This window comes from Microcebus murinus, chromosome 14 (genome assembly GCF_040939455.1).
Source record: "Microcebus murinus isolate Inina chromosome 14, M.murinus_Inina_mat1.0, whole genome shotgun sequence".
Classification (NCBI taxonomy): Eukaryota; Metazoa; Chordata; class Mammalia; order Primates; family Cheirogaleidae; genus Microcebus; species Microcebus murinus.
The window spans coordinates 52,026,943-52,054,942 of NC_134117.1; the positions used below are offsets into that span (position 1 = coordinate 52,026,943).

The window sequence follows — 28,000 nt, forward strand, 5'->3', positions numbered from 1 at the left end:
TTGGTGGCTCCAAAAAATGTCGAGGGAGAAAGGTAGCTGGAGGACAGATACCTTAGGAGGGTGGAGGCCAAGCACGGGGCCCAGTGCCTGGGCTATGAGGAAGGGAAGTAGCTCTGGGGGACTCCAAGGCCTTGGCCCTGTAAGGGAAGGAAGACTCTGCCTTTGAGGGTTTGATAATAGTCAATGAAATAAACTCATAGTAGGCAGATGAACAGGAGAAAAGGTATATAAATTTATTACATACACAGGGGCATCATATGAAAGAAAAGCGAATACCCCAAAACCCAGTGATATATAGAAGCTTACATACCTCCTTCGTAGGGGAGAGGGTGGATGGGATGTAGGCAATTTAGGAGACAGTAAGTGACTTTGGAAAGATGAGTGGGCCCTCAGAAGAACAGGTGACAGTCTGTGACAAAAAATTGGAGGAAGCGGAAAGAAGAAGGGGATAGCTATTTAGTGCCTTAACACAACAATCATGTATTAATGCATGATTTTATGGGCTGGCAAATTTGGGCTGGGCCCAGCAGGAGTGGTTCTGCAGGTCTTGCCTGGATTCACTCACATGGGGATAGTTAGCTGTTGGGTTGATGGGCTGGGTGGGCTAAGATGGTTTCACTCACATGTTTGGCCATTGGTGGCTGCTAGCAAGGAACCTCGGCCCTGCTTCCTGTGGTCTCTCCGGGAGACCATCTCAGACTTGTTCTTATGACTAGTCAGGCCATCTTGATTCCTAGGCTTAGAACTCAAACAACCTCACTTCCGTCACATGCTGTTGGTGAGGTAAGTCAGAAGTACAGCATAGATTCACGAGGTGGGGAAACATTAATAGGTTCTACCTCTTGGTAGGAAAAGCTACAAAGAATTCACAGCCATTTACAATCTCCCACATAGAGGCTACTCACTCTTGTGTATTTGGTGGGTTGGGAAGAATTCCAGGTATGAACTCCCATGTGAATGGTTCCATATCTGCTTGGGAGTGTACTCTTCCCTGTGTTATCTGTTCTTGCCTCTTCCATTTCTTGCCCTTTCTCTCCTAAAGCCATTCTAACAAGTGCCCCGTGGAAAGAGCTGTCATCCAAGTCACCACGGCTTGCATCTTGCAAAGCCAATGGTTGATTCACTGTGCTGCCCCACGTGACCTCTCAGGACATCGTGGAAGCCTTGCTATATGAACGTGCATTCCCAAGACACCATCTCCTGCTCCACAACTCTTTCAGCTTCTCCAAGCATCACTGTCCCCTCACTGGCTGCCCCTTCCCTGTTTTCTTTGCTGGCCTCTCCCGCTCAGTGTTGGAGGGCCCTGGCGTGTCTTCGGCTACCTTCTGTTGTCTTGTTACACTTTCTCCCTAGATGATCTCACATAGGCCCAAGGTTTAAATGGATCTGATGCCTTTCAAATCTGTATCATCCACCCCAAACCTTACTTCTGAACTCCCTAGATAATTCCAACTGATTTTGAAAAGACATCTGAAAAAATAAAATGGCCAATGAAACTGAATTTCTCTTTAGTATATGTGCTGGCAACGTGAGCGCAAAACTAATTGATTTTTTACCCAACCTTCACCCTCACCTCACTCCTCCTTATCTTTCTCACCTTTGTAAGTGAGGGCAACACCTACCTAGTTGCTCAAGGCAAAAGAACTCCATCAGGAAGCCCTGTTGGTTCTGCCTCTAACATATATTCCCAATATATGTGACAACAGCTTGTCACCATTTCCAATGCTATTCCTCTCGTCCAAGTCAAACCTTCTTGCACTGGGGCTGCTGCAACGTCCTCCTAGCCAGTCTTCCCCAACAGGCTCACACCCTCCTGTCTGTCCTCCACACAGCAGCCTGCTAAAGTGCCTCCTTCCACCTGTCCAGCAGCCCCTGCAGGAGCCCCTCCGACACCTCCAAGATCTTTCCTGCCTCAGGACTTTGCACTTGCTGTTTCTTCCACTTGGGAGCTCTTCTCTCTGATCTTTAGTATGGATTAGTATCTGAAATTACCCTTTTAATGTGTTTGTTTTCATGTGTTGCATGTGCCCACAACTCCTTACTCCCCAGCAGAATAGAAGCTCTTGTCTATCGTGTGCAGCTGTATCCCCAGAGCCTGGGCAGGACTTGACTCATCCTAGAAGCTCATTTTACATTTGCTGACTGATCCATTGACTGTGAGGACTACAGTTAGGACTGTGAGAGCTGAAAGAGAAGCAGTCCAACCGCCTTGTTTCACAGATGGGGAAACAGAGGCACAGAGAGAATCCCTTGCCCAGTGGCACACATGCAGACTCAGTGAAGCCAAGCTGGTCGTGTACAATTGGTAGGTTCTTTTTCATAAACTGTAGTAGCTGCTAAAGGCAAGGGTTAGTTATTTTCCTCTAAATCTCCCTGCCGAGTTATCATGCAAACAGATCTCAAAACAAATTCTGCTGCCCGTACAAATACCTATAAAACAAACATCTGTTCGCAAGCAGCCACAAAACTGGTTCACACGACTCTTTCTGTAAAATCAATGAAAGCCCAGCTCTCTGTCTTTAAGGCAGCAGTCCCCAACTTTTTTGGCACCAGGGACTGTTTTCATGGAAGACAATTTTTTCACAGACTGGGGCAGGAGACAGGGATGGTTTGGGGATGATTCAAGCACATTACATTTATTGTGCACTTTATTTCTATTATTATTCCATTGTAACATATAATGAAAATATATATGACTTACCATAGGTTGGGGACCCCCTGCTTTAAGGAGCTTTTCCACCGGGTAGGAAGGATCTGCTTGAGGAAAACACAACATTCTAGAGGCAAGATTCAGTTTGACTGATGGTCGTATCCGAACGCCTTGGGACAGAGGCTTCTTCAAGGATTTAGCTCAGTGTATTATCCCCTAAGTGAGAGTTGGCAGCTTCCGAGATTCTTTGACTCTGAACAGGGAATGGGTGGTGTCTAAACTTGAATACTACTAATTTCACCAAATGAGAGCTCATTTCTAATACATGTTATGCTAATTACTAAGCTGATAATTTCACAATGCATTCATTATGCTACTCAGTAAAGCCTTGGGGTAGATTGAGATGCGGATAGCTGTGTGGGACTCAGAGATGATTGTTTGGGACTCTGCACTTCTTAACTCCCAGATTCATTGACTTCAAGCTGGTAACTTAAAAATCAGACATGGGGGAAGTATTTGCACTGTGGAAACTGGTAACAGCTCCCTACCATTTACCAGCGCACTGGTGGCTAGCTGAGCGACCTCTGGAATGTGGCTTTCTGATAAAATCTTGGCTGACAACCTCACCCTCATGCCTACCTTTATACCAGTGATGCTTAATCCTGGCTGCACTTTAGAAATTACCTGGGGAGCTGTAAAATAATACTGATTCCCAGGTCCCTGTTGGTGGAGATTCTGATGTGATTGGGGTGAGGGTTGGCTATCAGGATGCAGTTGAAGCTCGCCAGGTGATTCTAATCTGCAGCCAGGGTCCCATTCACACCTGTATGTCACACTATGCCACATATTCTAACAGTCCCACAAAAAGGTAATGGCAAAACCAGGATTAGTACCAAGCCTGCTGCCCCCGACCCCAGGGCTCCTAGCAAAAGGAGGAAAGTGGAAAACAGATTGCCACTTTTACTGAGGCCTCAGTGTTTGCAAATTGTGGCTCAGGATAAGCCCTAGTGGTTGGGGTCAGGGTTGGGGTTGCAGGTGGGGACGGCCGGTGCAGGGAAGGCTCACCTCAGCCCTCAGGGCATCTTACGGGGGCTCAGGGAGAGCTGAGGGGTCTGCTCAGAAGCTTGTGTGTCACCAGGGAATATCTGCGAGATGAGAGAAAGTGCAGCTGGCTGGAGAGGCCAGAAGGGAAGAACGGAAGTCCAGGGGCAACTGGAAGGAAACCCCGAGGGAAACCGGGATGGGGGAGGTGCGTGGCTAGCTGGGGCTCTAGATTAAATACAGAGAGTGGAAAGGAGGCGAGGAGGCCATCCTCAGGGGTAAGATGCTAAGCTGGCTCTCCAGGGCGTGGAGAGGGCTACAGGCGTCTCAGGGTGGGGATAGAGACTAGCACCTCAAAGAGTGGGTGTGAGGCTCTAACCCCCAAAGAAGGGTAAAAAAAATCTTCCTACTTAAAGGACAGCTTTTAATGGTGGCGAAGATGTCTTCTTGGTGCCTCCGAAGAAGCAGGCACTCAGAATAAAAGATACCTTCTTGACCCTTGGTCATTCATCTGAAGGAAACTTGCATCAGTCTCTGGTTCCATGTCTCTACTCCACACACTCTTGCAGTTCTTGCTCCTTTTGTACCAGGAAATGGGTTTTCTTTTCACCCTTCCCAGCAGGTCACTTCCTCCCTCCTCACCTCCAACCTTGCTTTCTTCCTCCTATGGTTGAGCCATGGGGGCTGGGGCTAGCAGGGTCTCTGCCTCTGAGTCTGTCTTTCTGTGTCTACAGGAGGCTTGAGAGCCCAGAGGAGGGGACTTGGATAAGGGTGACTTTCTTGGAACCACCACCAGGGACCCCACCCAGCACTATTTGAGCTGTTGAGCTCTGGGCCATGCATACAGGGATTGCTCGGCTCCCAAGCCCCAGGCTGAGCTAGGCCTGGGAGACAGGAAAGCAACAGTGAGTAAAACTGTGGGAAACAGACTCACAGCCACCTCTGGTCCCAGTCTGGGAAGAGGCCAGGCTGGAAGAGGCTGGGGCAGACCCGGGCTGCCATGTGTGCAAGGGAAGGAGCTGCCAACCCAACCTCGCTTGAAGATGGGGCCGAGTGAGGACTTTCTGGGAGCAGGAAGCCCCTGGGGGCAGGGTTGGGATATCATCCAGTGTCAAAGAAGCGGATTTCAGAGATCAGTTGGGGAAATTGAGCAGATGTGTCACACGAGGAAACTCCAGACTCCAGTCCTATGGGGGCCCCTTAGCCGCACCCTGGTCTGCTGCACCTCCCTAGGTGTCGATCTCCGCCCTGCTCAGGCCAACTCCACTTCCTTATTCCATTCCTGACTCGCACACTCATTTGCATTTTTAACACCTTGGCGGTTAATTCCTGCTTTTTTCCTCTAGTCTTCCCTGTAGACAACAGCGCACAGCCTGCCTTTCTGAGTACCCAATTGGGCACGCTCGCTCTCCTCCAGCGCACCTCTGGTCCACGCGCTCCCACGCCCCCTCCGTTAGCACGGGCGTTTCCAGAGTAGCACGTGAGCTCTTTTGCAAACCCCTCGCCCCCTCCCGTCCCCTCCTCCGTCTCCTCTCGGGTCCGGAACCGCAGCCCCGCCCCCGGCCCGCCCCCCTCCCCGCGGCCGGGCGCCGCCTGGCTCCCATTGGCCGCCGGGGCTGGCCGGCTCCCCGGCGGGGGCGGTGATTGCGGCTCGCCAGTGTCAGTCCCGGAGAGAGCGCGGGTGGCGGGGCGGGCTGCCGGGCAGCCGCAGGTGGGGCTTGGAGAGCTGGCGTTGGGACCGAGCCCGGGAGCCCCGGAGGCCCCGTTAACCCCGGGCAACCCGCGCGGGGAGCGCCCAGGATGCCCCGCGGGGACTCGGAGCAGGTGCGCTACTGCGCGCGCGTCTCCTACCTCTGGCTCAAGTTCTCACTCGTTATCTACTCCACAGTGTTTTGGGTGAGTGGCCCCAGGAGGGCCTGGGATGAGGGTGGGGGTCCGCACTCCCTCGGTCGCCGGGGCTTGGGTCCAGACTTAGCAACTTTGGGGAAGGCGCGGGGAGTGCGCGCCGGCTCCTCGTCCCGCTCTCCCTGGGAACCGGGAAATTCTGGTGGCCCGCGCTCAGCCTGAATTGCAGCCACCCTGTTAAGAGTGTTAAAGCTGGTGGCAGACCCACCGAGTGCCACGTGGCTCACCTGTGGGCACCTGATGGGCAGTTTGTCCGCTGGGTAGGCCGTGGTTACCGCCCTGCCGCGCCCACCACGCCTGCCAGGCATGGCGGAGTTTGTGGAGAGTCAGGCCTGGTGTCCAGGGACCTGGATTCTGCGCTTCCTTCCTCTGTTTTCTTGGTGATGCCCCCGAGCAAGACGCTTGCCCTCTGCTTCTTGGTTTCCTCCTCGGCGGAAGTGGGATGCGCGTGGAGTGGAGGAGTCCGCCGGACCACGTCTCCAGTGCTCCTAGGTGCTCAGTTACTCTTTCCGCTGCCACTGGGCGAAATACGTCCTCTTCTGCCTGGGGGGAGAAGGATGGTAGTGGTTGAACTTGAACCAGGCTTTGAATCCTGCTGCTTCCACTTTCTGGCTGAGTGATCATGGGAGAAGTTACTTTAACTCTCTGGGCTCTAGTTTCCTCCTCTGCAAATGGAGACAGTAACTGTTGTCAACTTTTAGGATGCTTGTGGAGATTAAATGACATAGGCCAAGGTATGTGCCTAGCAAGCTCGGAAAGTGTGAGCCATTATTGTTGTCAGCATCGCAGGCAGGAATCTGGTCCCCCAGGGTGTAAGTTGCCCCTGGGTTTGTGTAAGGTTGTATCAGAGTAGCCTGGGGCCTAGTCTATAAATGAGGACATCTTTCCACAGGCCACCTCCACCCCTAACAACTAGAATAGTCTCTTCCCCCAGTGTGCCACCAGGACAGACTTGTGCAGGGACCCCAGGGGAGTCACGCCCTGTGCCCCACCAAAACACACACTCTCTCCTGGTGTGCTTCTCAGTCCCTCGATGGGTAGGTCTCTTCTGCTGGCAGGAGCTGGATTTGCCATCAGGACTGGCTTTTCCTGCGAGGCCCTTGTGGCTGCAACCTTGCCTCGTAGCCAGGAGATCAGATTCTGGTCCTGCTCTGGTACTGTAAGTCACTTCCCTGTTCATTGACTTTTCCGTCTAGAAAACTAGCTGAGGCCAGCTTCTGACTGTAGGTATCGTGGAAGAGAGATGAGGGAGCAGTATGTTTGGGGGCCGGGGGGTGGAGCAAGGGCCTGTTGGTGGAAGCTCTGGGGAAGCAGAAGGTTGTAGGTGGGAGTGATTTGAGGTTGAATTCACCCCAATTGCATCAGAATCCACTGGAGAGTTTTAAAAAAACACTACAGATTCCTGTGCCCTGGCGTAGGTATTTATTTAAATTTACTTAAGCTCCCCAGGTAACTCTAGTGTGCAGTCAGAATTGAAAATTCCTGCTCTAGATGGGCCCATAGGTTCTGTAGGTTCCCAGGGGTCCTTTACCTGCCCCTCTTCTGGCCTGGTGAGCTTTTCTCTCTATTGGTCAGAGTTGGAAGAGGAGAGCCTCAGGTCGATGGGTGGAGACGTAGGAAGGTGGGATTACATCTCTGGCTTCACCCCTTCCCTTGACGTGTAATCACTGCCCTGTCTCGCTCTTTTTTTTTTTTTTTTTGAGACAGTCTCACTCTGTTGCCAGTGCTAGAGTGAGTGCCGTGGCGTCAGCCTAGCTCACAGCGCCCTCAAACTCCTGGGCTCAAGCAATCCTTCTGCCTCAGCCTCCCAAGTAGCTGGGACTACAGGCATGCGCCACCATGCCTGGCTAATTTATTTTCTATATATTTTTTTAGTTGTCCAGCTAATTTCTATTTTTTTTTTTTTTTTTTTTTAGTAGAGACATGGTCTCACTCTTGCTCAGGCTGGTCTTGAACTCTTGAGCTCAAACGATCCTCCCACTTCGGTCTCCCAGAGTGCTAGGATTACAGGCGTGAGCCCCCACACCCGGCCCCTCTCTCTCTTTTTTTTAAATTTTTATTTTATTTCAATTTATTTTTCAACTACCATAAACTCAACCAATGCCCTCTTAACCTTCCCACAACTCCATTTTATCATCTGTAAAGTGGGTAAGTGATACCTTGCCCTTCACCTCACTGAATTGTTTTTAGGATTAGTGATAAGTGGAGAGAATGAGCTTTCCAAAGGTAAATTGTGTGGTTAAATCAAACCTAACTCAAAATTTCGAGGCTCTGTTCTATTGCTGTCCGCTGCAGGCCCCAGAAAAGCCTGTCCTGTGGCCCTTGCTTTGCTTCTCTTGCACAGGGCAGGACTCAGGACTTGGAATCCTTCCTCTGCCAACTGAGGTTTCCTTACCAAATCCTTGACTCCTATCCCTGGAAGTATTTCTGCTTAAAAATCTCCCCACACATGCCAAGAACTCAGCCACCTGCCAGCCCTGACAGGGCAGCTCCAGGTGCCAGAGTTTGACTGCAGGGCGGAGGCCCAGCGTAAGTAAGTAATTTGTCCTGGCCTGGGTGTGCTGTTAATTGGAAACCATTTACTGGAAAGCCCATTATCGCTGATGCCATCCCTTGGGTGGTGGGGGTGGGGCAAGGGTTACTTGCTTTAAAAGCCCAAAGTGCTGACACTTGCATCTCAGTCTTTGGGTCTGAAGGGGGTCGTAAGTTTCATCACAGCCATGCACTTTAAGACTTTTTGCTTTAAAAATTATTATTGATAGGAAATACATGGGCATGGTACAAGAAAAGGGTAGTTTTCACTGAGGAGACTTCCCCTGCCCTGTCCACAAGAGACCTCTGTTATCAGTTTCCTGTGATTATTTTATGAGATCTCCTAGGCCAGCGGTCCCCAACCTTTTTGGCACCAGGAACTGGTTTCATAAAAGACAGTTTTTCCATGGACAAAGGGCAGAGGGAGGCAGAGCTCAGTCAGTGATGCGAGCCATGGGGGGCGGCTGTAAATACAGATGAAGCTTTACTCCGGGGTCGCTCACCTCCTGCTGTGTGGCCCCTAGTTCCTAAGTTTTATGGAAAACAATTTTTTGGTTTTTTTTTTTGAGACAAAGTCTCACTCTGTCATCCTGGGTAGAGTGCAGTATCGTCATCATAGCTCACTGCAACCTCAAACTCCTGGGCTCAAGCAGTCTTCTTGCCTCAGCCTCCCAAATAGCTGGGACTACAGGTTGCATGCCACGATGCCCAGTTAATGATGAAAGACAATTTTTCCACGGATGGGGACAGGGGAGCACGGAGCTCAGGAGGTGATGTGTGGCCCAGTTCCTAATAGGCCACGGACTGGTACCAGGCTGTGGCTGGGGGTTGGGGACCACAGTCCTAGGCAAAGGGTACCCTAGGCACAAACATGTAGATTTATAAGATATATGTTTTTCACATTGGTAGCACACTATACATAGAACTTTTTCACTTTTTAAATCCACACGGATTATGGATATCTTCCAGGGGCTGCCTCGTTCTGTTTGATGGCTGCATAGGCTTCACTCTAGGCTGTGCCAAAATTTAATCCTTCTGCTTAGGTTGTTTTCCAGCCTTTTGTTACTGGGAACAGTGGTACAGTGAGTATCTTTGAGTGTGTCATTTGCATGTGTATGTAAGTTTGCAGGGTGTTATCTGGAAGTGGAATTGCTGGGTTAAAGGGGATATGAATGTATAACATACACACAGAAATGCACCTACACAGCTTGATGAGTTGTCACTAAGTGAACACACCTGTACAGTCAGCCCCCAGATCAACCAACAGAACGGATGGAGGAAGCCAGAAGCCCCTTCCTTCAAGTTCTCCTCCAGTCACTACCCCTTCCCTACAGGGGTAATCGCTGTTGGACCATCCTGCAGCACAGAACAGCTTTGCCTGCTTTTATTTTTTTTTATTTATTTATTTATTTTTTTTGAGACAGAGTCTCGCTTTGTTGCACAGGCTAGAGTGAGTGCCGTGGCGTCAGCCTAGCTCACAGCAACCTCAAACTCCTGGGCTCAAGCAATCCTTCTGCCTCAGCCTCCCGAGTAGCTGGGACTACAGGCATGTGCCACCACGCCCGGCTAATTTTTTTTTTTATATATATATATATATTAGTTGGCCAATTAATTTCTTTCTATTTATAGTAGAGACGGGGTCTCGCTCTTGCTCAGGCTGGTTTCGAACTCCTGACCTCGAGCAATCCGCCCGCCTCGGCCTCCCAGAGTGCTAGGATTACAGGCTTGAGCCACCGCGCCCGGCCTGCCTGCTTTTATATGTGCATTTTAAATTTCGATGTTGTTAAATATAGAGGTTATACCAATTATAATGTTATTTTCTTAATATGTTTCTTTAAACTGACTTGCTTTTAGAACTCAAATTTCTGTTTAAAAGGAGGCTTTCTATCACTATGGCCAATGGGAAACCAATATGCCTTATCATAAATAGCAGGCAATGGTTAAAGTAAATATAGCACAGGGAAAATAAAAGTCCTAGCAACATGTTTTGTGGTTGCTGAAGGCTGGTGACCCTGACGCCCACCTTCCCTGTTCAAAAGGCAGGCTGGCAGGTGCTTAAGCGGCTTAAAGACAAACTGGTACCCAAGCTGAGACTTGCTCCTTGATGCGATCGGAGGGGTCAGAAGGGAATTGAACAAGGAGAACTTCTCGGCTTGTGAGTCAGTGCGAATGTGACCCCGAACCCCTGTAGTGATCTCCTGCCCCGCACTCAGGGGCCCTCTTGTTTTCAAGAGGTTGTGTTTCAGGGCCACTCAGCAGATCTGGCATCCTCAGTCTAGCGCTCCTTGCTGCTTCCAGTATGTCACTGGGCTGTCTCCGTGAGAAGTGAACTCACCCAGAGGCACTTAGAACCTCCGCTTCCCACCACGAAGGGTGAATCATTCTGACACATGCTACCTCAGCCCATTAGGGACACACCTCTAATTTTAGCACTGCTCACAGCGTATCCTGGAGATCTGTTTACAGACTGATTTTCCTTGCTGGACGGGGGACGCCTGGAGGTCAGGGGTATAGCTCGTTCATATCCTTCTCTGAACACTGGGCCTGGGCACACAGTAGGTGCACAGGGAAGGATTATTGCATGACGGTGATCGGTTCCACCTGAGCCTACCAGGCAGGGCTCTAACCTGGGGCGGAGGCCAAGCTGGGGGTATAGCCAGCAGTGGTGAGGCCGAGCCCTTGAATTTGCAAAGTGGGCTGGGCCGAGCATGGAGCCATTGGCTGTCTAAGCCCAAGCCTGTGGCCTTGACTAAGGGCAGGGTTTTCAGTTGGGTAAGGGTGCAGGGCTGGGGGGCGCTGCTGTCTAATTAGGAAGAAAAGGACTTGGTGGGGGGTCGAGGGCCAAGTGGGGAGGAAGTGGGAGTGGGTGGTAATAATGAATGCTGGAGGCAATATGAACTCTTCCTTGCCTTCTCCAAGAATGGACCTGCTTACCGGGGCTTGGCCTATGATGCTTTATATTTGCCTATAGTTCAGTGGTTGAGTGGGGACTCTGTACCAGGCTGGCTGGGTTCAAATCCCAACTCCAGCACTTAACGGGTTAAGTGACTTAGGCATTAGCTTCTACATGCTTCAGTTGCCTTATCTATAAAATGGGTATTAGAGCCTACCTGAGAGTTGCTGAGAAGGTTAATTGGATTAATATACAGGAAGAGCTTAGAGCAGTGCCTGGCGCATGACAAATACTCCATCAACTACTGACAGGTTAGCTGTTCTTTTCCGTCTTCCTCTCTAGTCTAAGTGCTCCAGAGCCACAGACTGAGAATGAGAAGGGCCCTTAAAGATACCTCTAGCGCAGCCTTTTAAGTTTACTTAGCAGAAAGCAGAGGCCTGGAGAGAAGCGAGTTGCCTGAGGGCCCGTGGCACGTTAGTGACAGTCCAAGAGCAGACCCAGCCTGCCTGACTCTGTTGCTTCGTGGGGTCCCCTGTGTATTCCTCCCTGGCGTCAGGGTGAGGCTGGAAGACGCCTTTCTGAGAGGGGCCGGTACCTGGCCTCCCTCGTAAGCATTAGGTGAAGCCAGACAGAAAAGAAAGTGGATCCAATTTCCGGCAGGAGATTTTTGAAAAGAGTTTTATTGTATTTGTGAAAATAATATGTGCACACAATTTAAAAAAAAAAAAATCAAGCAATTCAGAAAAGTACAATGAAGACAGTAAAAGTCATCTTGGATTCTACCGTCCGGGGAGAACCACTGTTAGGCGTTGGTACACATCGTCCAGATATCCCTTTGTACGACGTATACGTAGATGTTTTATTTCCTTTTTTTTTTCTTTTTATGCTTGATTCATCGGGCAGCACCGTTTTCTTGTTCTAGGCAAGCATTTCAGAGAGAAAACAATGAAACTCAAGTTGAAAATGGGGCAGGCTTCATATTGGAGAAGTGGTCAGCCGTGCCTAATGGGCTGTCAGGGATGATCTCACGGTGTCACCCGGGCCAGCGGCACAGGGAGCTTCTCCCCGCCCCCAGTCTCGCCACACAGCTTTACAATCTGGACGGTCGGGACTGCAGCCCTGCAAGGGGTTTGGAGAGACTTCCAACGGCTTCATTCTACAGACCAGCAAACCAAGGCCCTGGGAAGAGTCCTGCACCCTCGGCCTACACTTCCCCGCATGGTCCTGTCCCTTCCTGTGAGGGAGGGCTGCGTTAGGTCGTAGGACCGGACCTTGCCACCTTTGGTGGCTGGGATCCTGGGGGAGCCGGAATAACCACTCGCCCTCCCGCGCACCTTGCCCGCCTGCGCCCTTCTTCTTGGGTGACTCATAATGCCACCCTGGGGTGGGGCTCAGAGCAAACCAGATAAGGGACTGATAAGGAAATTTCTGTACCAGCTGACTCCACACACAGAGGGGAGAGGTGTCTTCTGGGTAAGCCAGGACAGGGGGTTGAGGGGAAAAAAACCCCAACTTTTCCCAGAGAGAATTTTGGGATGTGAATGGTTTGATTCGACTTAGCCAGCCATTCTCTCTGGGGTGAGGATGGTTTGTTTGTTCATTCAGTCAATAATTAGCTATTTGATGCCTACTGTATGCCAGGCATTGTGTACGCCTACTGTATGCCAGGTAAACGGCTGTGAACAAGACAGGCCTAGTGCAGGCCTTGGAAGATAGACAAACCAGTAAATAAATATCGCTCGTGGTAGGAGCTAAGGGGAACATCGAGGAGTAAGTGGGGAGGGATGGCCGTTCCTGCTTTAGGTGATGTGGTCACGGAGGGCCTTTATGAGGAGCTGACATTTCAGCTGGGGCTCAAAGAGGGAGAAGGAGCCAGCTATAGAAAAAGTCCTGGAGAGAGCATTCCAGGCCAAGGGAGCAGTAAGTGCAAAGGCCCTGAGGCAGGTGGGCAAGCATGGATGGAGCCGATGTGGAAGCCCCAGAAGGACCAAGCTGTGGGTGGAGGGGGTGGCAGGGGCCTGGTTGTGTAAGGAGTTTGGGGTCAGAGTGACGGGAAGAGATGTTTAATCGTCAGGACCTGGTGGTCGTGCTACCTGGTCCTAGACCTAGATCACCTGCCGGCTCCTCTGTGCGACCCTGGGTAAAGGACCAACTCTCTGAGCCTCCCAGACTCTTCATCCGTGGATGCCGCAGAGGGCCGTGGGAGGCTCCATGAGATGAGAGGTGCACAGGCTCCTTGCCCAGGGAGGGTGCAGACTTACAGGGAGGGGGCTCACCTTGCCCAGGGTGGCTGGGCATCTAGGATGTGATGAGAACGTCTGGGTCAGTCTTGTCGGAGGAGACTGCTATCCTCTGCACGTGCTCAGCCTGCCTAGAGCAGTTGGCCATGGCCGGTCCTCAGGTCGACAGCTCTGACCCCTTGGGCGTGCACACTGGGCCAGGCAGGCTGCCCGAGGAGTGCCCTGCAAGGCTCTGAGAGCTGGTCCCTGAACAGGTTGCATTTTCTCAGCTCCAAGTTGGGGCCCTGGGAGAGGGGGAGGCGAGAGGAAGAAGCATAAGGTGATGTCTTCCCCACCCAGAGGGCCAGCTCGTGAGGGAGATGGACGCTGAGCTGGGCTGCCTGACCAGGCTGCGGAGGAGTCCTCGGGAGGAGTTTGAAGGCTTCCCTGGCAGGGAGGAGTGGAGATGCGGCTCGGGAGAGCGAGGCTGGGTCACTGAGGCACAAATGGGCCGTTTCTTGGGCCTGAATGTTGACGCTGGAAATGGCCTCTGAGAAGGCCAGGTCTGGAGGCCCCGCAGGGCCCAGCTCACTGGCTTCAGAGGATGAGTGCTTCTTGGTGGAGGAGTGAGGAGCAGGTCCCATTAGCTGCATGACAGGTCAGGGACAACTCTTTGCGCCTTGGTTTATTTTTTTATTTTTTTGAGACAGAGTCTCACTTTGTTGCCCAGGCTAGAGTGAGTGCGATGGCATCAGCCTAGCTCACAGCAACCTCAAACTCCTGGGCTCAAGCAATCCTACTGCCTCAGCCTCCCGAGTAGCTGGGACTACAGGCATGTGCCACCATGCCCGGCTAATTTTTTCTATATATTTTTAGTTGGCTAATTAATTTCTTTCTATTTTTAGTAGAGATGGGGTCTCACTCTTGCTCAGGCTGGTTTCGAACTCCTGACCTTGAGCAATCCGCCCACCTCAGCCTCCCACAGTGTTAGGATTACAGGTGTGAGCCACCGTACCCAGCCCCTGCCTTGGTTTATTGAAAGGGATAACTGTTGTGCCTCCCACAGGGTGAAGCTTGGTTGGGGCAAAGTCTCCATAGCTCTTTAAGGGGCATGTCTTAGATAACCGTTAATCTGATGCTGGCGGGAGACGCCACCTGGTGCTTGTCTCTCCCCACTTTGCTTTACACTCTGGATTCTCAGAATGACTCTGTGACCTGGGCAGGACGGGGGCTCTTGTCCCATTTTACAGAGGAGGAGACTGAGGCCCTGAGAGGGGAAGTGACTTATTTGAGACCCAACATTTGTGTCTGTCCCTGGGACAAGAGCTGTTTCACTGTGGAAAAACGTGCCTGCTGGGTTGTAACTTTTCCCAAAAGGGACTTTCTTGCCAAGGGAGGCATCTGCATCTTGGCCTGCAGGGAAGCAAATGTTTTCCTGGAGGGTAGAAGGAAAACAACTTTGGCCCAGTCTGGCTTATTTTTTCTGCTCAGAGCCCTCCTGCTTCCTGCCTGGGAAAGCCGGAACCACCAACTCCCAGAGCCACTGGAAGTCCTTTCCAGGATGTGGCCTGTGACCCCGTCATGCAGCCTCCTCCGGCCGTTTCCCGTCCCCTACCAGAGGGCTGTCTGTGCCGCCCGCCTGGCTGTGCAGGGAGCGGTGCGGGGAGACCGCAGGGTGCCTGGGGTCACGGTGGTCATTTCTGTGCATTTACTGAGTACCGGGTACCATGCTGGGTGCAGGGATAGATACCATATTGGATGACTGAAGCCAGCCCTGGCCCGTGCTATGACAGATTGGGACAGTCCCCTGGGTGCATTGGGTGGGGTGCCAGCTTTTGAGGTTGGCATAGGATTCTGAGACTAGGTCACTTTCCTGGGTCAAAAGACAAGAGCTTCTAGGGCAGTGGTCCTCAACGTCCTAGCTCGAGGCCTCCTGCCTTGGGAGGGTTTCACGAGGACATACATCCCGAGAGCTTGTGATGCAGTAGGTCTGGGGTGGGGCCCAGCACCTGTCGTTTTTAAACTTCCCCAGGTGAGTGTAACGTGCAGCTGGAGTGGGAACCACAGCTCACGGTGATATTAAGGGAATTCTGACGGGACTGGCCGGGTTTCCAAGCCAGTTATCTCTGCAGTTGAATTCCGAATGATGTGCATAAGCTTCTGACCTCCCTGACAATCTGGGCAGTCTCTCTGAGCTGGGGAAAGTTAGCAAACACAGTTGGGAGAGGCCCAGAAAGGGAGAGAACGATGCAGCCAGGGGCTTAGCAGGGGATGCCGGGCAGGTGATGGGGCTCAGGCTGGGGCAGGAAGGGCTGGCGGGGATGTGTGAGACCACCAGCCTGCGGGTGTGGGAGGCGCTGGGAGGCTGGCTTCTGCAAAGGACCCAGAAGGGAGTCCATGAGTTCTAGTATTTTGCTTTCCTTTTGGTTATCTTTAGAACATTCTTTTATCTGCTCTAAAGGCACGGTTTCTTTGCAGTTAACTTTGTAACTCGAAGAAGTTTCTGTAGAATCAGATTTGAGTTTCTTGAGTTAGGGAGTCACACACTTGTGGGGTGGTCCATGATAATTTCCCCCCTTAAATTGTGTCTCCAGTTTGGGAACTGACACGCAGATGTCATGTTGGAGAACTGGGTGTGATCTGAGTATCAACAGCCTGTGCTTCTGACCTCCATAGGAGAGGTGCAGCAGGTGGGGTCTATTGCCACTTTCCAGATGGGAAAGAGCACCAGGCATGGTGCTTGGGGTCACCGTGATGTGTAGTGGCCAGTTAGCAGAAGGATGAGGATTTCTGACTCTGACCTGTGAGCTCTGTCGTGGGTTGAATGGCGGCCCCGTCAAAAAGCTATGTCCGAGGCCGGGCGCGGTGGCTCACGCCTGTAATCCTAGCACTCTGGGAGGCTGAGGCGGGCGGATTGCTCAAGGTCAGGAGTTCAAAACCAGCCTGAGTGAGACCCCGTCTCTACCATAAAACTAGAAAGAAATTAATTGGCCAACTAATATATAGAGAAAAAATTAGCCGGGCATGGTGGCACATGCCTGTAGTCCCAGCTACTCGGGAGGCTGAGGCAGGAGGATCGCTTGAGCCCAGGAGTTTGAGGTTGCTGTGAGCTAGGCTGACACCATGGCACTCACTCTAGCCTAGGCAAGAAAGCGAGACTCTGTCTCAAAAAAAAAAAAAAAAAAAAGCTATGTCCGTATCTTAGAACCTGGGAATGTAACCTTATTTGGGAAAAGGGTGTTTGCAGATATAATTCAGTTCAGGATCTTGAGATGAAATCATCCTATCAATAAATTACGTGGGTGTGCCCCAAATCCAGTGACAAGTGTCTTTGTAAGAGAAAGATAGAGGGAAATTTGAGATGGAAGGGAAGACACAGACACACAGTGGGAAGGCAGTGTGGGGACAATGGCAGACAAGCCTAGGGACAGCAGGAACCGCCAGGAGCTGGAGGAGGGAAGGAAGGAGTCGTTGGAGGGAACCTGTCTCGGCGAACACCTTGGTTTCAGTCCTTTGGCCTCCAGAATGGTGGGAGAGTAAGTTTCTGTTTAAGCTACCCAGTTTGTAACCCTGGGAAACTGTACAAGCCCTTCTTCTCCACCTGGTTGCTTGCTAGGGAGGGGCCCAATGGAGCAGAGCCCCCCAAATCCCTGCCCTTTCTGTGGGCTGCAGGGGGGTGGAGAGGAGCGAGGCTGGCAGGGAGTGAGGCCTGGAGCCCCTCCTCCTTCGGTTCCTCCCCTGTCACCTGTCCCCAAACCCCCAACCAGGCAAGAGGGCCATGCCCTACCACTGGTTTCTTAGTGGCTTCCCCTCTGCAAGGAAAACCTGTGGAAAGAGGTTAGCACAGGAGAAGGGAATGCAAGCTAGCACTCAGGAAGGACTTCCTGGTTACAACAGTTGTTAAATTGAAATTGCTTGCCAAGCCGGGCTATAAAAGTCTTGTTCTGGGCGAGGGAGGGCGGCTGCAGTGAAGGGAGAGCCCTGGCCTGGGAGCTGGGAGCCCCGGTCACAGCTGCTGACCGAGGGCTAATTCGTTGTGTGACCTTGTGGGAGTGATGGCCTCTCCGTGGGCCTCAGATTCCCATCTGCAGAGTAAGGGGGTTGGGCCAGATCCACGTCCGTCCGCCTATTCCTGGTGGTGTACAAGATGATTTTAGCTGGTTCATGGGGAGCATTTAAAGATTTTAATGTGTGTTAAGTGTAATGTGTATTGAAGAGAAGAGTACTCAAATTTGTGATTTCGTAGCTGTTGATTAGGTCAGGTCAGGACCACATTTATGTTAGTAAGACAAGCCAGTGGGTTTAAAGAAAACTAGTGGGTCAGTAACGGGGAAAGTAGCTGGCCGACGCAGCTGGCGCTGAGACGTGCTAAGAGGATGGCTGGCTGGAGCTTGGGAGACGCTGGACGTTCTCAGTGGTTCCTTCCAGCTCCTTTCTGGAAACCTTGGCGCTGTGGCACCTCCTGGCCTGGTGTGGACGCTTGTCTATTCTGACTGGTAAGGGAGGGGCGTCCCCCGACATGCCACAGCATCTTACAGTTGACAAAGGAGTCCGGTGCTCTCAGGGCCCCCGGAATGACCATTGTGTTCCCATTTCACAGTGGAGAGGCCACCAACGCTCAGAGTGAAGTGATCTGTCCGGCGTCACACGGCTCCTGAGTGGCTGTCTTTGCTGGGCCACACCAGCCCAGCCCAGCCCTCGGAGCCGTCCCTCCCCTGCCCTTACCTCCTTTCACGGCCTACCGCTTTCTGCACCGGGGATTCATCGTCATGTTGGTTTTTTTGTGTGTGCATCTTCTCTTGTCCTAATTCTCTTAAAGCAGAGGAGGAAGGGATTTAAGGTGGGTGACCCTCTCTCTCCCTCCCCCCCCCATGCCTCTTCCCCACACGTGCACCATGAGATGCAAGTTCTAAAGCCCTCGGCATCCTGTTTCCTGGATGTGTAATAGGTAGGTTCCCGTTACAGCCTGTATTTAGCTCCAGTTAGCAGTTAGTGAAACATCTGGTCTGGGGACTAATTCCAGCCAGAGGAGGCCGCCTGCCCCTGGCCGCTGGTGAGCTGGGCCTTGGCTGTGACCACCGAGACCTCCTGCTGACACCGGACCTGGTCTGCAGCTTCAGGCAAAAGGAAGACTCAGGCCTGTACACAGACCCCCCTCTTGGAAAGCATGGAACTTGGACCTTGCTTTCTTCACTCTGTATTGTAAAAAATTTCAAACATATAGAAAAGGTGAAAGAATGATGCAATGAACACCCCTATGTCCACCACCTATGATCAGTAATTTTAACATTTGGCTATGGCAGAGTAAACTGGAGACATCATGACAGTTCACCCCAAATAGCTCAGGATACATCTCCAAAAAAGAGGGGAATGTTCTTGGCTGTAACCACAGCACCATTATCATGCCTAAGAAAATATGAAGTCTATATTAAAACTTCTCTAATTGTTCCTAAAATGTCTCTCATACTACTTTTTTTTTTTTTTTTTGAGACAGAATCTCACTTTGTTGCCCAGGCTAGAGTGAGTGCTGTGGCGTCAGCCTAGCTCACAGCAACCTCAAACTCCTGGGCTCTAGTGATCCTTCTGTCTCAGCCTCCCAAGTAGCTGGGACTACAGACATGCACTACCATGCCTGGCTAATTTTTTCTATATATTTTTAGCTGTCCAATTAACTTCTTTCTATCTTTGGTAGAGATGGGGTCTCGCTCTTGCTCAGGCTAGTCTCGAACTCCTGAGCTAAAACGATCCTCCCGCCTTGGCCTCCCAGAGTGCTAGGATTACAGGCGTGAGCCACCGTGCCTGGCCTCATACTACATTAAAAAAAAAAAAAAAAAAAATCAGGATCCAGCAACACAGTTCATTGCAATGGATTTCTTTTTGACAGAAATGGTCCCAGTACATTTGAAACTTGAGGGGTGGCCTCTGAGGCCCCGCACGGCACAGGTGCTGGAGTCCTGGGGAGGACTGTTGTGTTTGACTTGCCTGATGGTGCCTGATCCAAGACCTGGGGAAGGTGGGGGGTGCGGGTGGGGCTGCTGGGTCCTGTTGTGGTTGAGTGGAAATTCAGAAAGCTGGAAGGTCTGGCTGGTCCAGGAAAGCTGTCCCCACCCACAAGACCCTTTCCTCCTCTAAGACCCCTCCGCCATTCCCATTAGAAGGAGAGCTGACCTGGAAGCCAGACCGGAGACTCATAACCACCAGGTGCACACACCGCCCCGTGCCAGGCACTGGGGGCAGCGCTCTAAGGGACTGAGAGTCCCGAGGCCAGCTGCCCACAGTCTGCTGGGGAGACCCCTGGTGTGGCCAGGTCATGTGGGACGTCCGTGTGCCCACTGCTGTGTTCCCTGCTTCATTTTTTTTTTTTTTTTTTTTTGAGACAGAGTCTCACTTTGTTACCCAGGCTAGAGTGAGTGCCGTGGCGTCAGCCTAGCTCACAGCAACCTCAATCTCCTGGGCTCAAGCAATCTTGCTGCCTCAGCCTCCCCGGTAGCTGGGACTACAGGCATGTGCCACCGTGCCAGGCTAATATTTTGTATATATATATATTAGTTGGCCAATTAATTTCTTTCTATTTATAGTAGAGATGAGGGTCTCTCTCTTGCTCAGGCTGGTTTCGAACTCCTGACCTCAAGCAATCCACCCGCCTCGGCCTTGTTCCCTGCTTCTGAGGCTTGTGGTGGGTTGGGTTGGGCCTGGGAGAGCCCTCTTCTCTCAGGCTAGAGGGAAGGAGCTGCCAGGTGGCCAGAGAAGAGCCCCCAGTCAGTAGCGTGAGCTGCGACGGGGGAAATGGACTTGGGTTTTTTTTTTGTTGTTGTTTTGAAAATTTTAAACCCACAGAAAAATTGAAAATAGAACATCTGCCTGCCTTTGAGTTACCAATTATGAGCATCGCAACGGCGTCCTCTGTAAACATGACACTTCTTCTTTGCCAGCCCAGCCACAGGGAGGCTGCAGTCGTCATGACACCTCCCCTCTAAACACCCCAGCACTCAGCTTCCCAAAAAGGGCATCCTTCCACACACCGCTTGTCCCTCTGAGAACAAATCCCCGTTAAATGATGCATCATCCGATACACGGTCCATATTAACATTTCCCCAGTCGTTCCCTGCGTCGTAAGAAATATGTTTGGTCTTTGTCCCCAGTTGCTGGCACAGAGCTCCCAAAGCCCTTGGAATTTCCTGTTAAGGAACGTCCTTTGTTATATATAGTGAGCCGGTTTCACCACATCTGAGCATACGCTGAGGAGCCGACTTAGGGTAGGCCCCTAGACAGCCTCAGGATGGGGCCGAGCCCCAGGAAGACCAGCCCCCATGGACCAGAGAGAAGGTTGGGGGCTGGGGCTGGAGGTGAAGCTCTATACAAAACTTCTGGCCAGTGAGATTTGGTGAGCTGCTGGTCTGGGGAACATATTGAGGAGCTGGGAGGGTGGGGGGCCCAGGCTGGCATGAACCCCCCCCCCCACTCCCTGCCCTGTGCATCTCTTACATCTGACTGTTCCTGAGTTGTGTCTTTTATGATAAACTGGCTAATATAAGCTAAGTGGAGTTTCCCTGTGTTCTGTGAGCTGTTCTCGCAAGTTATTGATCTTGAGGAAGGGGTTGTGGGAACCCCTGACTTATAGCCGGGCTTTGAGGCGTGGACTTGCAATTGGCATCTGAAGGTGGGGCGATCTAGTGGGCCTGAGCCCTTTAACTTGTGGGATCCGATGCTAACTCCAGGTGGATGGTGTCAGAATCGAATTAAACTGTAGAACACCCACCTAGTGTCCACAGAGAATTGGTTGTTGGTGTTAGAAAGCACCTCAGTTCCTCAAGTGTCCTTTGTAGCTGATAGTTTACCTAACCTAGGATACACCCAAGGTTCATACATTACTTTTGGCCATGTATGTCTTTAATCTCCCCCAATCTACACTATACCCCCCCTTTTTTTTTTTGAGTCTTTCAAAGCCTCCAGGCAGAACATCTGGATTTGCTTCATGCGTTTCTTGTCATTTTCTGCAGGAGCATTTCTGGGGGAGGCAGCAGGGAGTACAGGGTATCATCACCTTGGGGGTGGGGCAAGTACTGGCTGGCCACACCCTTGCTGGCTGTCCTGAACTCGGCCACCAGCCCTCCCCACTGTAAAGGGATCTTTCCCCACGAGAGTGAATACGTAGGCTGATGGGAATGATCTGTTTGTAGAAAGAACTTTTGAAAGCTAATCTGAGCATGCAACTCCTCTGCTTAAATTATTTCAGTGATTTCCCTATTCCAGCCTCAAAACACATCGAACCTGACTGCTTCTGTCCACGCTCACATGCCCTCTGTGGTCCAGGCACTGCCGTTTCTCATGGGTCACTGCAGTAGCTCCCTGATGGCCCCTCCCACCTCTGCCCCCAGGCTCTTTTCAGGACAATAGTCCGAGTGGCTCATTTAAAGGTCACAGTCAGAACAGATCACTTCTCTGCAAACTCCCAGCGCCTTCCACCCACTCAGAGCAAAGTCCGTCTTCCCAGTGGCCTAAGAGTCCACCCGATCTGCCCCCAGCTCATCTCCTAACTCCCTCTCCAAGCAGCTCCCACCCTGTTCTCTGAGCACATGGGCACGTTCCAAGGCCTGGGCACCTGCTTGTCCATGTGGCTTGGTCCCGCCTCTACTTCAAGTCTTTGCTCAAATGTCGCCTTCCCTGGCCACACTGACTGCCCCTTTCCCCAGCCTCCCTAGTCTGCTTCTGGGTTTCATTTTTCTTGGTAGCACTTATAACCATAACTTACTATACATGTTTGTTATTTATTTGCCTCTCCCCAGCTAGAACACGAGCTTCACTGAAGCTGAGATTTCTGTTTGGTTGCTGCTATAGCTGTGTCCCCCATTCTTAAAACAGTGGTTCTCAAAGTGGGTCCAGGGACGTCTGGGGTCCCCTTTCTTGGGGTCTAAGCAGTCAAAACCACTTTCATGGTAGTCCTGAGACTTGCCCTTTCTCATTCTCTCAGGATCCTATGATGGAGTATTTCAAAAGCACATGACTGAGATGTGGCCCGAGATCGAGGAGCAGATGAGGGAATTCAGCTACCTTCTCATCAGTCAGATCCTAACATTTGCACACATGCAAAGTCCATGCTACTCTGCTCACTCAGGTTTTTTTTTTTTTTTTGAAAACTTTTTAAAATAAAAAATATGCTGCTTATGTTAACATGTAAATCTATTGTTATTTCTAAATGAGTTAATAAATATTTGGAATATGGCTCAGTTTTAATTTATGGTAAATAATTGATGGCTATCATCTGTAAAAACAAAAGCTCTAGAATCCTCAAACATTTTTAAGAGTGAAAAGGAGTTCTGAGACCAAAAACTCTCTGCGAACCACTGGCTTAAAACAATGCCCAGTGCGTAATAACCACTCAGTAAATAGATGTTGAATGAATTTCTTGACTTAATGCATGAGATCTAGCCTGGGTTCTCTGGCTTCTGTGAACCTTCCTGGCTTCCTCCCCTCCCCTTGTCCTCTGCCTGTGCTTGGCTCCAGCCACGCTGACCTGCTGTCCCCGTGGTGCCTTCATGGGCATTTGGAACTCCTTATCCCTCTTGCTTAACTCAGGAATTCCTTCTGGGCCATTAAATGGACTCAGTCCAAACTCACCTCCTCCAGGAAGCCTTCCCTGATCTTGCCCATCTCACTTAGCATCTCCTCTCTGGCTCCTCTGCACACTTGATGATTTCTACCCCAGAGTTTATTGGTGTGCTGTGTGCCTCAGCACACTGAGCTCTTTGAGGGCAAGGACTAGGTCTTATGTGTTTATTCCCAACTGTTTGGTACATAATAGGTGCTTAATGAATGTCTGTCGAATCAGTGCTGCCTTGGAATTCAGAACGGGGGCTCTCCCACTCCCTGAGTTAACCTTGGACCCAAGTGGCTCGAAAGGAGAAATGGTTTCTGGCATCTGGTTTGAAATGTCAGCATTACAGCAGTACCACATGATGATTACTGGGGTAGGAGTAACATTTACTGGGCACCTGCTGGGTGCCAGGAGCTTTTGCATGGCATCTTGCTTCAGAGGCGTTGTGGTTCCTTTATCCATTGAGAACTGGCCTGGGCCCTAACCACCTTCCATGTGGTTTCTGTGGGGGAGAGTATGGCCTGTGAGTTAAGCCACCAAACTTCTCTGAGCTTGTGGGACATCCTAACCTATTTGCATAGTGTGTGAAGTTGTTGAGGTCAAAGTTGGTATGTATGTTGCCGGATCCTGCCGCCATGCCCTGCATGCATGCAGTAGGTAGTAAGTTCCTGGAATTACCTGTTCAGTGGGCACAGTTCATACTATAAATATCAGAACCAGCAAGGGCTTCCCACTGCTGGTTTCACAGGTGTTCAGAAATGGAGAGAGATCCCTATAGCTGGGGTAATCCAGGAAGGCTTCCCAGGGGAGGAGGGCTTTGTACCAAGCTTTAGAGGATGAGTGTTAGCTCCTTTAGGCTTTATTATTTCTAAAAAAACCAGCTGGTCTCCTTTCCAAGGCTGCCGTGGGAGGCTGTGCTGGAGGTGTGTGCCTTGATTGAGGGTGATGGGGAGGGCTTTGCTGTCCTCTTCAGGGTTCTACCCTTGCAGAAGTGTGACTCCTGGGGCCAGGGGGGAAAGCAGGGCAGATCCTCGAAAGAGGAGTCAGAACAGCATGTGGGGAGACAGGAGAAGACTCGGACCACCCACGGTCTGCTGATGTGCTGGGGTTCTAGGAGGGACCATCTGGGCTTGAGTTCCCATGGTCTCCTGGAGCGGTGAAGGGACCCTAGGGGTTGTTGTGGCCAACAGGGAAACTGAGGCCCAGAGAGGGGAAGGGACTTGGCAAGGTCGCAAAGGAGCTAGTGGCAGAGCTGGGATTGGGGCTCCCACGTCCCAGCTCAGGGTGATGCTGCCTCCTGGTCCCCTTTGACCTCTTTGGAGTCGTGAGCTCTTGGAGAGGGGACATTCTGTCTTTGTTAAGGCCCTGCACATGCCAGGCACTGACACTCGAGACGTGATTGCCTCCTCCTCCTCCTAGCCCGAGATCGGGGCAGTGGGCTCAGTTCAGATGGGGGATTCTGTGCAGAGGGGAAAAGAATGAACCAAGGGGTGCATATATATAAAAAGCAGTTTGATTGATTTTTTTCTTATATATAAAACTATATCTGACATTAAGAACAAGAAACATGAGATTCTTAGCTTCATCATCGCCCGAATGTGTAGAGAGCCCGACTGAGCCAGGCGTGCCCGGAGCTGGCAGTGCCGGCTGAGAGCCCCAGTGTCTGCCCTGCCGCTGGGGTTTCCTTCACCCCTTCCTTCCTCCCACTGCCTGCTCCGCACTCCTCCTCTCTGGACGGGTCCCTACTTCACAGTGGCTTCTCTCAGCAGACCAGAGGAGTCAGGGAACGGTGAGAGCACAGACCACCCTCCCCTCGAAACTCCTCTGTCCCTCACTTTGGGCCCGCGGGGATAACGCCCAGGCAGCCTGTGCTGGAGCCTCCAGGCCAGGGGAGGAACAGGGGCTGCCTGGGCCAGTTCCTGGACAGTGCGGCCTCTGAAAGGCTGCCGGGACCTGTCCTGGAGCCTGTTGTATGGGACAAAGGCCCCTTTGTCACCTCTGTGAGCCGTGTCTCCTTTTAAACAGTCGGAGAGAGGGAAGACCAGGGCTGTCCTACCCTAGTCCTGCTGGTGGCCTGCAGCTGTGAGCAGGGGGGCCAAATGGGAGCTGCAGGCCACCAGGGAATGCAGTCCTGGCCAGAGGGGGCAGGAGGAGGGGTGACCAGCAGGGGTTTGAGACAGGGGTGTACCCCTGTGTGGTCACCCCAGCAGAAGCACCCCCACCCCACATGGCCCTTCATCCCTAGGCTCCCCCAGCCCATGTCCCGGAGTCCCAGCCTGCATCCCCTGTTCCTGCCCTCTCGGCCCTGGCTCCAGCCCTGGGCCCAGGGTGCTGCCTGCAGCGGCACCGTCGCCAGGGCCAGACATTGGGGTGTACCTGGGAGCACGGTCTTCTGCTCCGATTGGCCTCTGGCCGGTGAGCGGGCTGAGATCTGGGAAGAGGATCCCCAGACACCATTACCCGCGTACTCTGGGGACACAGCCCTGGGGGGCAGCTCTGACTGTCGTGGTGCAGACACATGGAAGGTGGGGGTAGAGACACAGAGAGGTCTGGAGAGAGGGAGGAGGGGGAGAAAACCAGACAGAGGAGGGTATTGGGTGGAGATAAAATTGCTCTCGACTCTCCTCCTTCCCGTGGCTGTTTCCATGGTTTCCTGTTGACCATGAGTCACTCTGATCCTTAGGCCCTGGATGGCCCTGTTCCAGGATGGCATCACCATGGAGTTCCTTCTCTGGGCTTGCAGACATCTGAAGCCATCTCATTTCTCAGTCGCTCCTCCAACAGATACACCGGGCCAGTTCCTGTGCTCTTCGAGGGTCCAGTCAAACTCCGTGCACCCTTCAGGGCTCAGCTCCAGTGGTCCTCTGGCCTCCCAGGAGGAAGCGATTGCTCTGCATCTTGTCTTAGAGCATCCTGGTAGTTGTGTGTTCTACCACGTCCCACCTGCCTGACCTCCAGCTCTTCCCAAGGAGGGCCCTGGGCTCAGCACTCACGCCCGGGGCTTCGTTCATTTGTGATTGTACTTGATTAGAAATTCCACTCCCTGCCCTGGGTGAAGTGAATAACCTCCCAGCTCAGCTCCTTCACAGCTTGGAATGTGTTGTGTGCATGTGGGAGGCTTTTAAATCAAGCTTTTGCAACCGTTGCTGACAGGAGGAGCAGCAAAACAGACTGGTGTGCCCACTTTGCCTCCTAGAGAGATTTGTTTTCCAAAGGCCGTGTTTGCCACCTTCGGGCTGTCCAGTGGCTTCACAGGCAGGCTGGGGAAATGCTTCTGGAAGTCTTTCCCTAGCTCTACCCAGTCAGCCTTGCAAAAGCTTGAGGGAGGCAGAAAGAACTGTTATTTCAAAAGTCGTAATTCTTTAAAGAAGAAATAAAGAAGGGAAGAACCGTGCTCAGAGGTGGGAAGCCCTGGTAGAGTAGAAGTGTCAATTCTCCCCAAAGGGATCTATAGACTCAGTGTGGCTCCAGTGAGAGACCCCAGCAGGTTTTTTCATGAGACTTGAGAAGATGATTCTAGAAGATGTAGTATGGAAGAATCAAGATCCAGCAATACCCGGGATGCTTCCAAAGAGCATGGGAAGAATGGGTTTGGCCTGCCAGATGCCAAGATGTGTTACAAAGCTAGTCATTATGGTAGGGAAGTTTGTTTAGGGGCAGGCAGAATGAGCCAGAAGAGATGGCCAAAAACGGTGCTGGGCGTACGTGGAACTTAGGGTGTGACAGGAGGGTCATAGCAGATCAGTGGACAGGAGGACTGGTGAGTAAGTGGTGCTCTGACGTTACTAAAAGTCACCAACAGAGCAAGCTATGCCAGAGAATGTGTCAGGACCAAGGATTGCAATTAACCAAGTTCTCTGTACTTGATGTCTGGTTTTTTTAACAAAGGAAGTTCTGTCCAGGGTCAAGGCAGAGTTGACAGCATAGTACTAGTGGTGGAGACCAGGGACTGGCTGCTTTGCTGGCAGCGGGAGGCAGCCTCTGCTGCTTTCTCAAGAGCTGGCTTTGGTTAGGGGTTGGGGGGAGTCCCGTTCCTCAACACAGGTAGGGCAGGGGCCGGATCTGCGGGCCGAGGTCCAGGGCCCCAGAGCTTAGAACGTTGCCCGGTGGTCCTGGAGGTGGGGCCGGCGCTCTCTGGGGGAGACAGAAGGGGTCCAGTATTGGTTAGGGTTGAGGGCACTGCTACGGTCCCTGGTCTGTCCTGCTTCCCTTAGAGGGAAGGGAGTGGGACAACAGGGACCCTGCCACCTTGGGAACGTGGGAGAAGAGAGTGAAGTTGGTGGATATGTATTGAGCCTTCTCTAGCTAGTGGCAGGATGATTGGAGCACACGGTTATTAGAGAGGGTGGTCTCCACCTTCAGAAAGGAGCCCTGTGGGAGTGGTGAGCAATAGCATCCAGCGAGAGGCGCCCTGGGGCCGTGCTGTCCAATACGGTGGCCACCAGCTACATGTGGCCAAATTGAAATGAATTACAGTGCGATAAAGGTAAAGATTGGTTTCCTGAGGCACCTGAGCCACGTTTTAAGAGCTTGCTAGCCACCGTGGCTAGTGGCTACCACACTGGGCATTAGCATTGTTGCAGAGAGTTCTCCTGGCAGCAGGCTCTGCTGTTGGCACCTTTGTATTTTGCAAAGTATTTCCACCCATTCTCTCCTGGGAGGCCCTTCTGGTAACCTTAATGGCTGGCAGGTTTGGTTGCAACTCTGGCTACCTCTCCTATGTCGTGTTGTTTAGTCGCTTTGAGCAGGGTCTATGAAACGAGATGGGTTGCAGGATGATGGCACGGCACAATCGCTCTGTCAGTGGCCGGAGGCTTTACTCTTCTACAGGTGAAAAATAAGGCCCAAAGCGGGAAGGGACTTGGCCAAGGGTAGTGAGCTAACACGTGGAGGTCCAGAGGGCCACCTCCTGCCTCTTGTCTTGCCTCTGCTGCTCCTTCCAGGACACTGACCTGTGCAGGGGGGAAGTGGGGAAGGAGCGTGCAGGCAGGTGGCTGTCGCAGGGTGGGATGGGCCCAGGGCCAGGCGGGGTTGTCCTTGGGGACAGAGGGCTGAGGTACAGGATGTCCAGAGTTTCTCTGGGCCCCTGCTAGCCCCACTTTATTCAAGCTATTCCCTACCTCCTTTCAATCTAGAAACTCTAAGAAGTGCTTTGTTTTGACCCA

At 51.9% G+C, this 28,000-nt stretch overlaps 1 protein-coding gene across 2 annotated transcripts in view; it reads left to right on the forward strand.

Moving 5' to 3' along the window:
* The first annotated feature begins 5,345 nt into the window (after positions 1-5,345).
* Positions 5,346-28,000, forward strand: part of TSPAN15 (tetraspanin 15) — a 44,361-nt gene continuing 21,706 nt past the window's right edge. Inside the window, exon 1 of one of the 2 annotated variants that reach the window (XM_076010064.1) lies at positions 5,346-5,515. In XM_076010064.1, the coding sequence (XP_075866179.1) occupies positions 5,492-5,515 (24 nt within the window). In that variant the 5' untranslated portion in view covers positions 5,346-5,491. Of the gene's footprint in view, positions 5,588-28,000 lie in introns of both variants that reach the window. The other variant, XM_012762650.3, reaches the window with a different exon arrangement.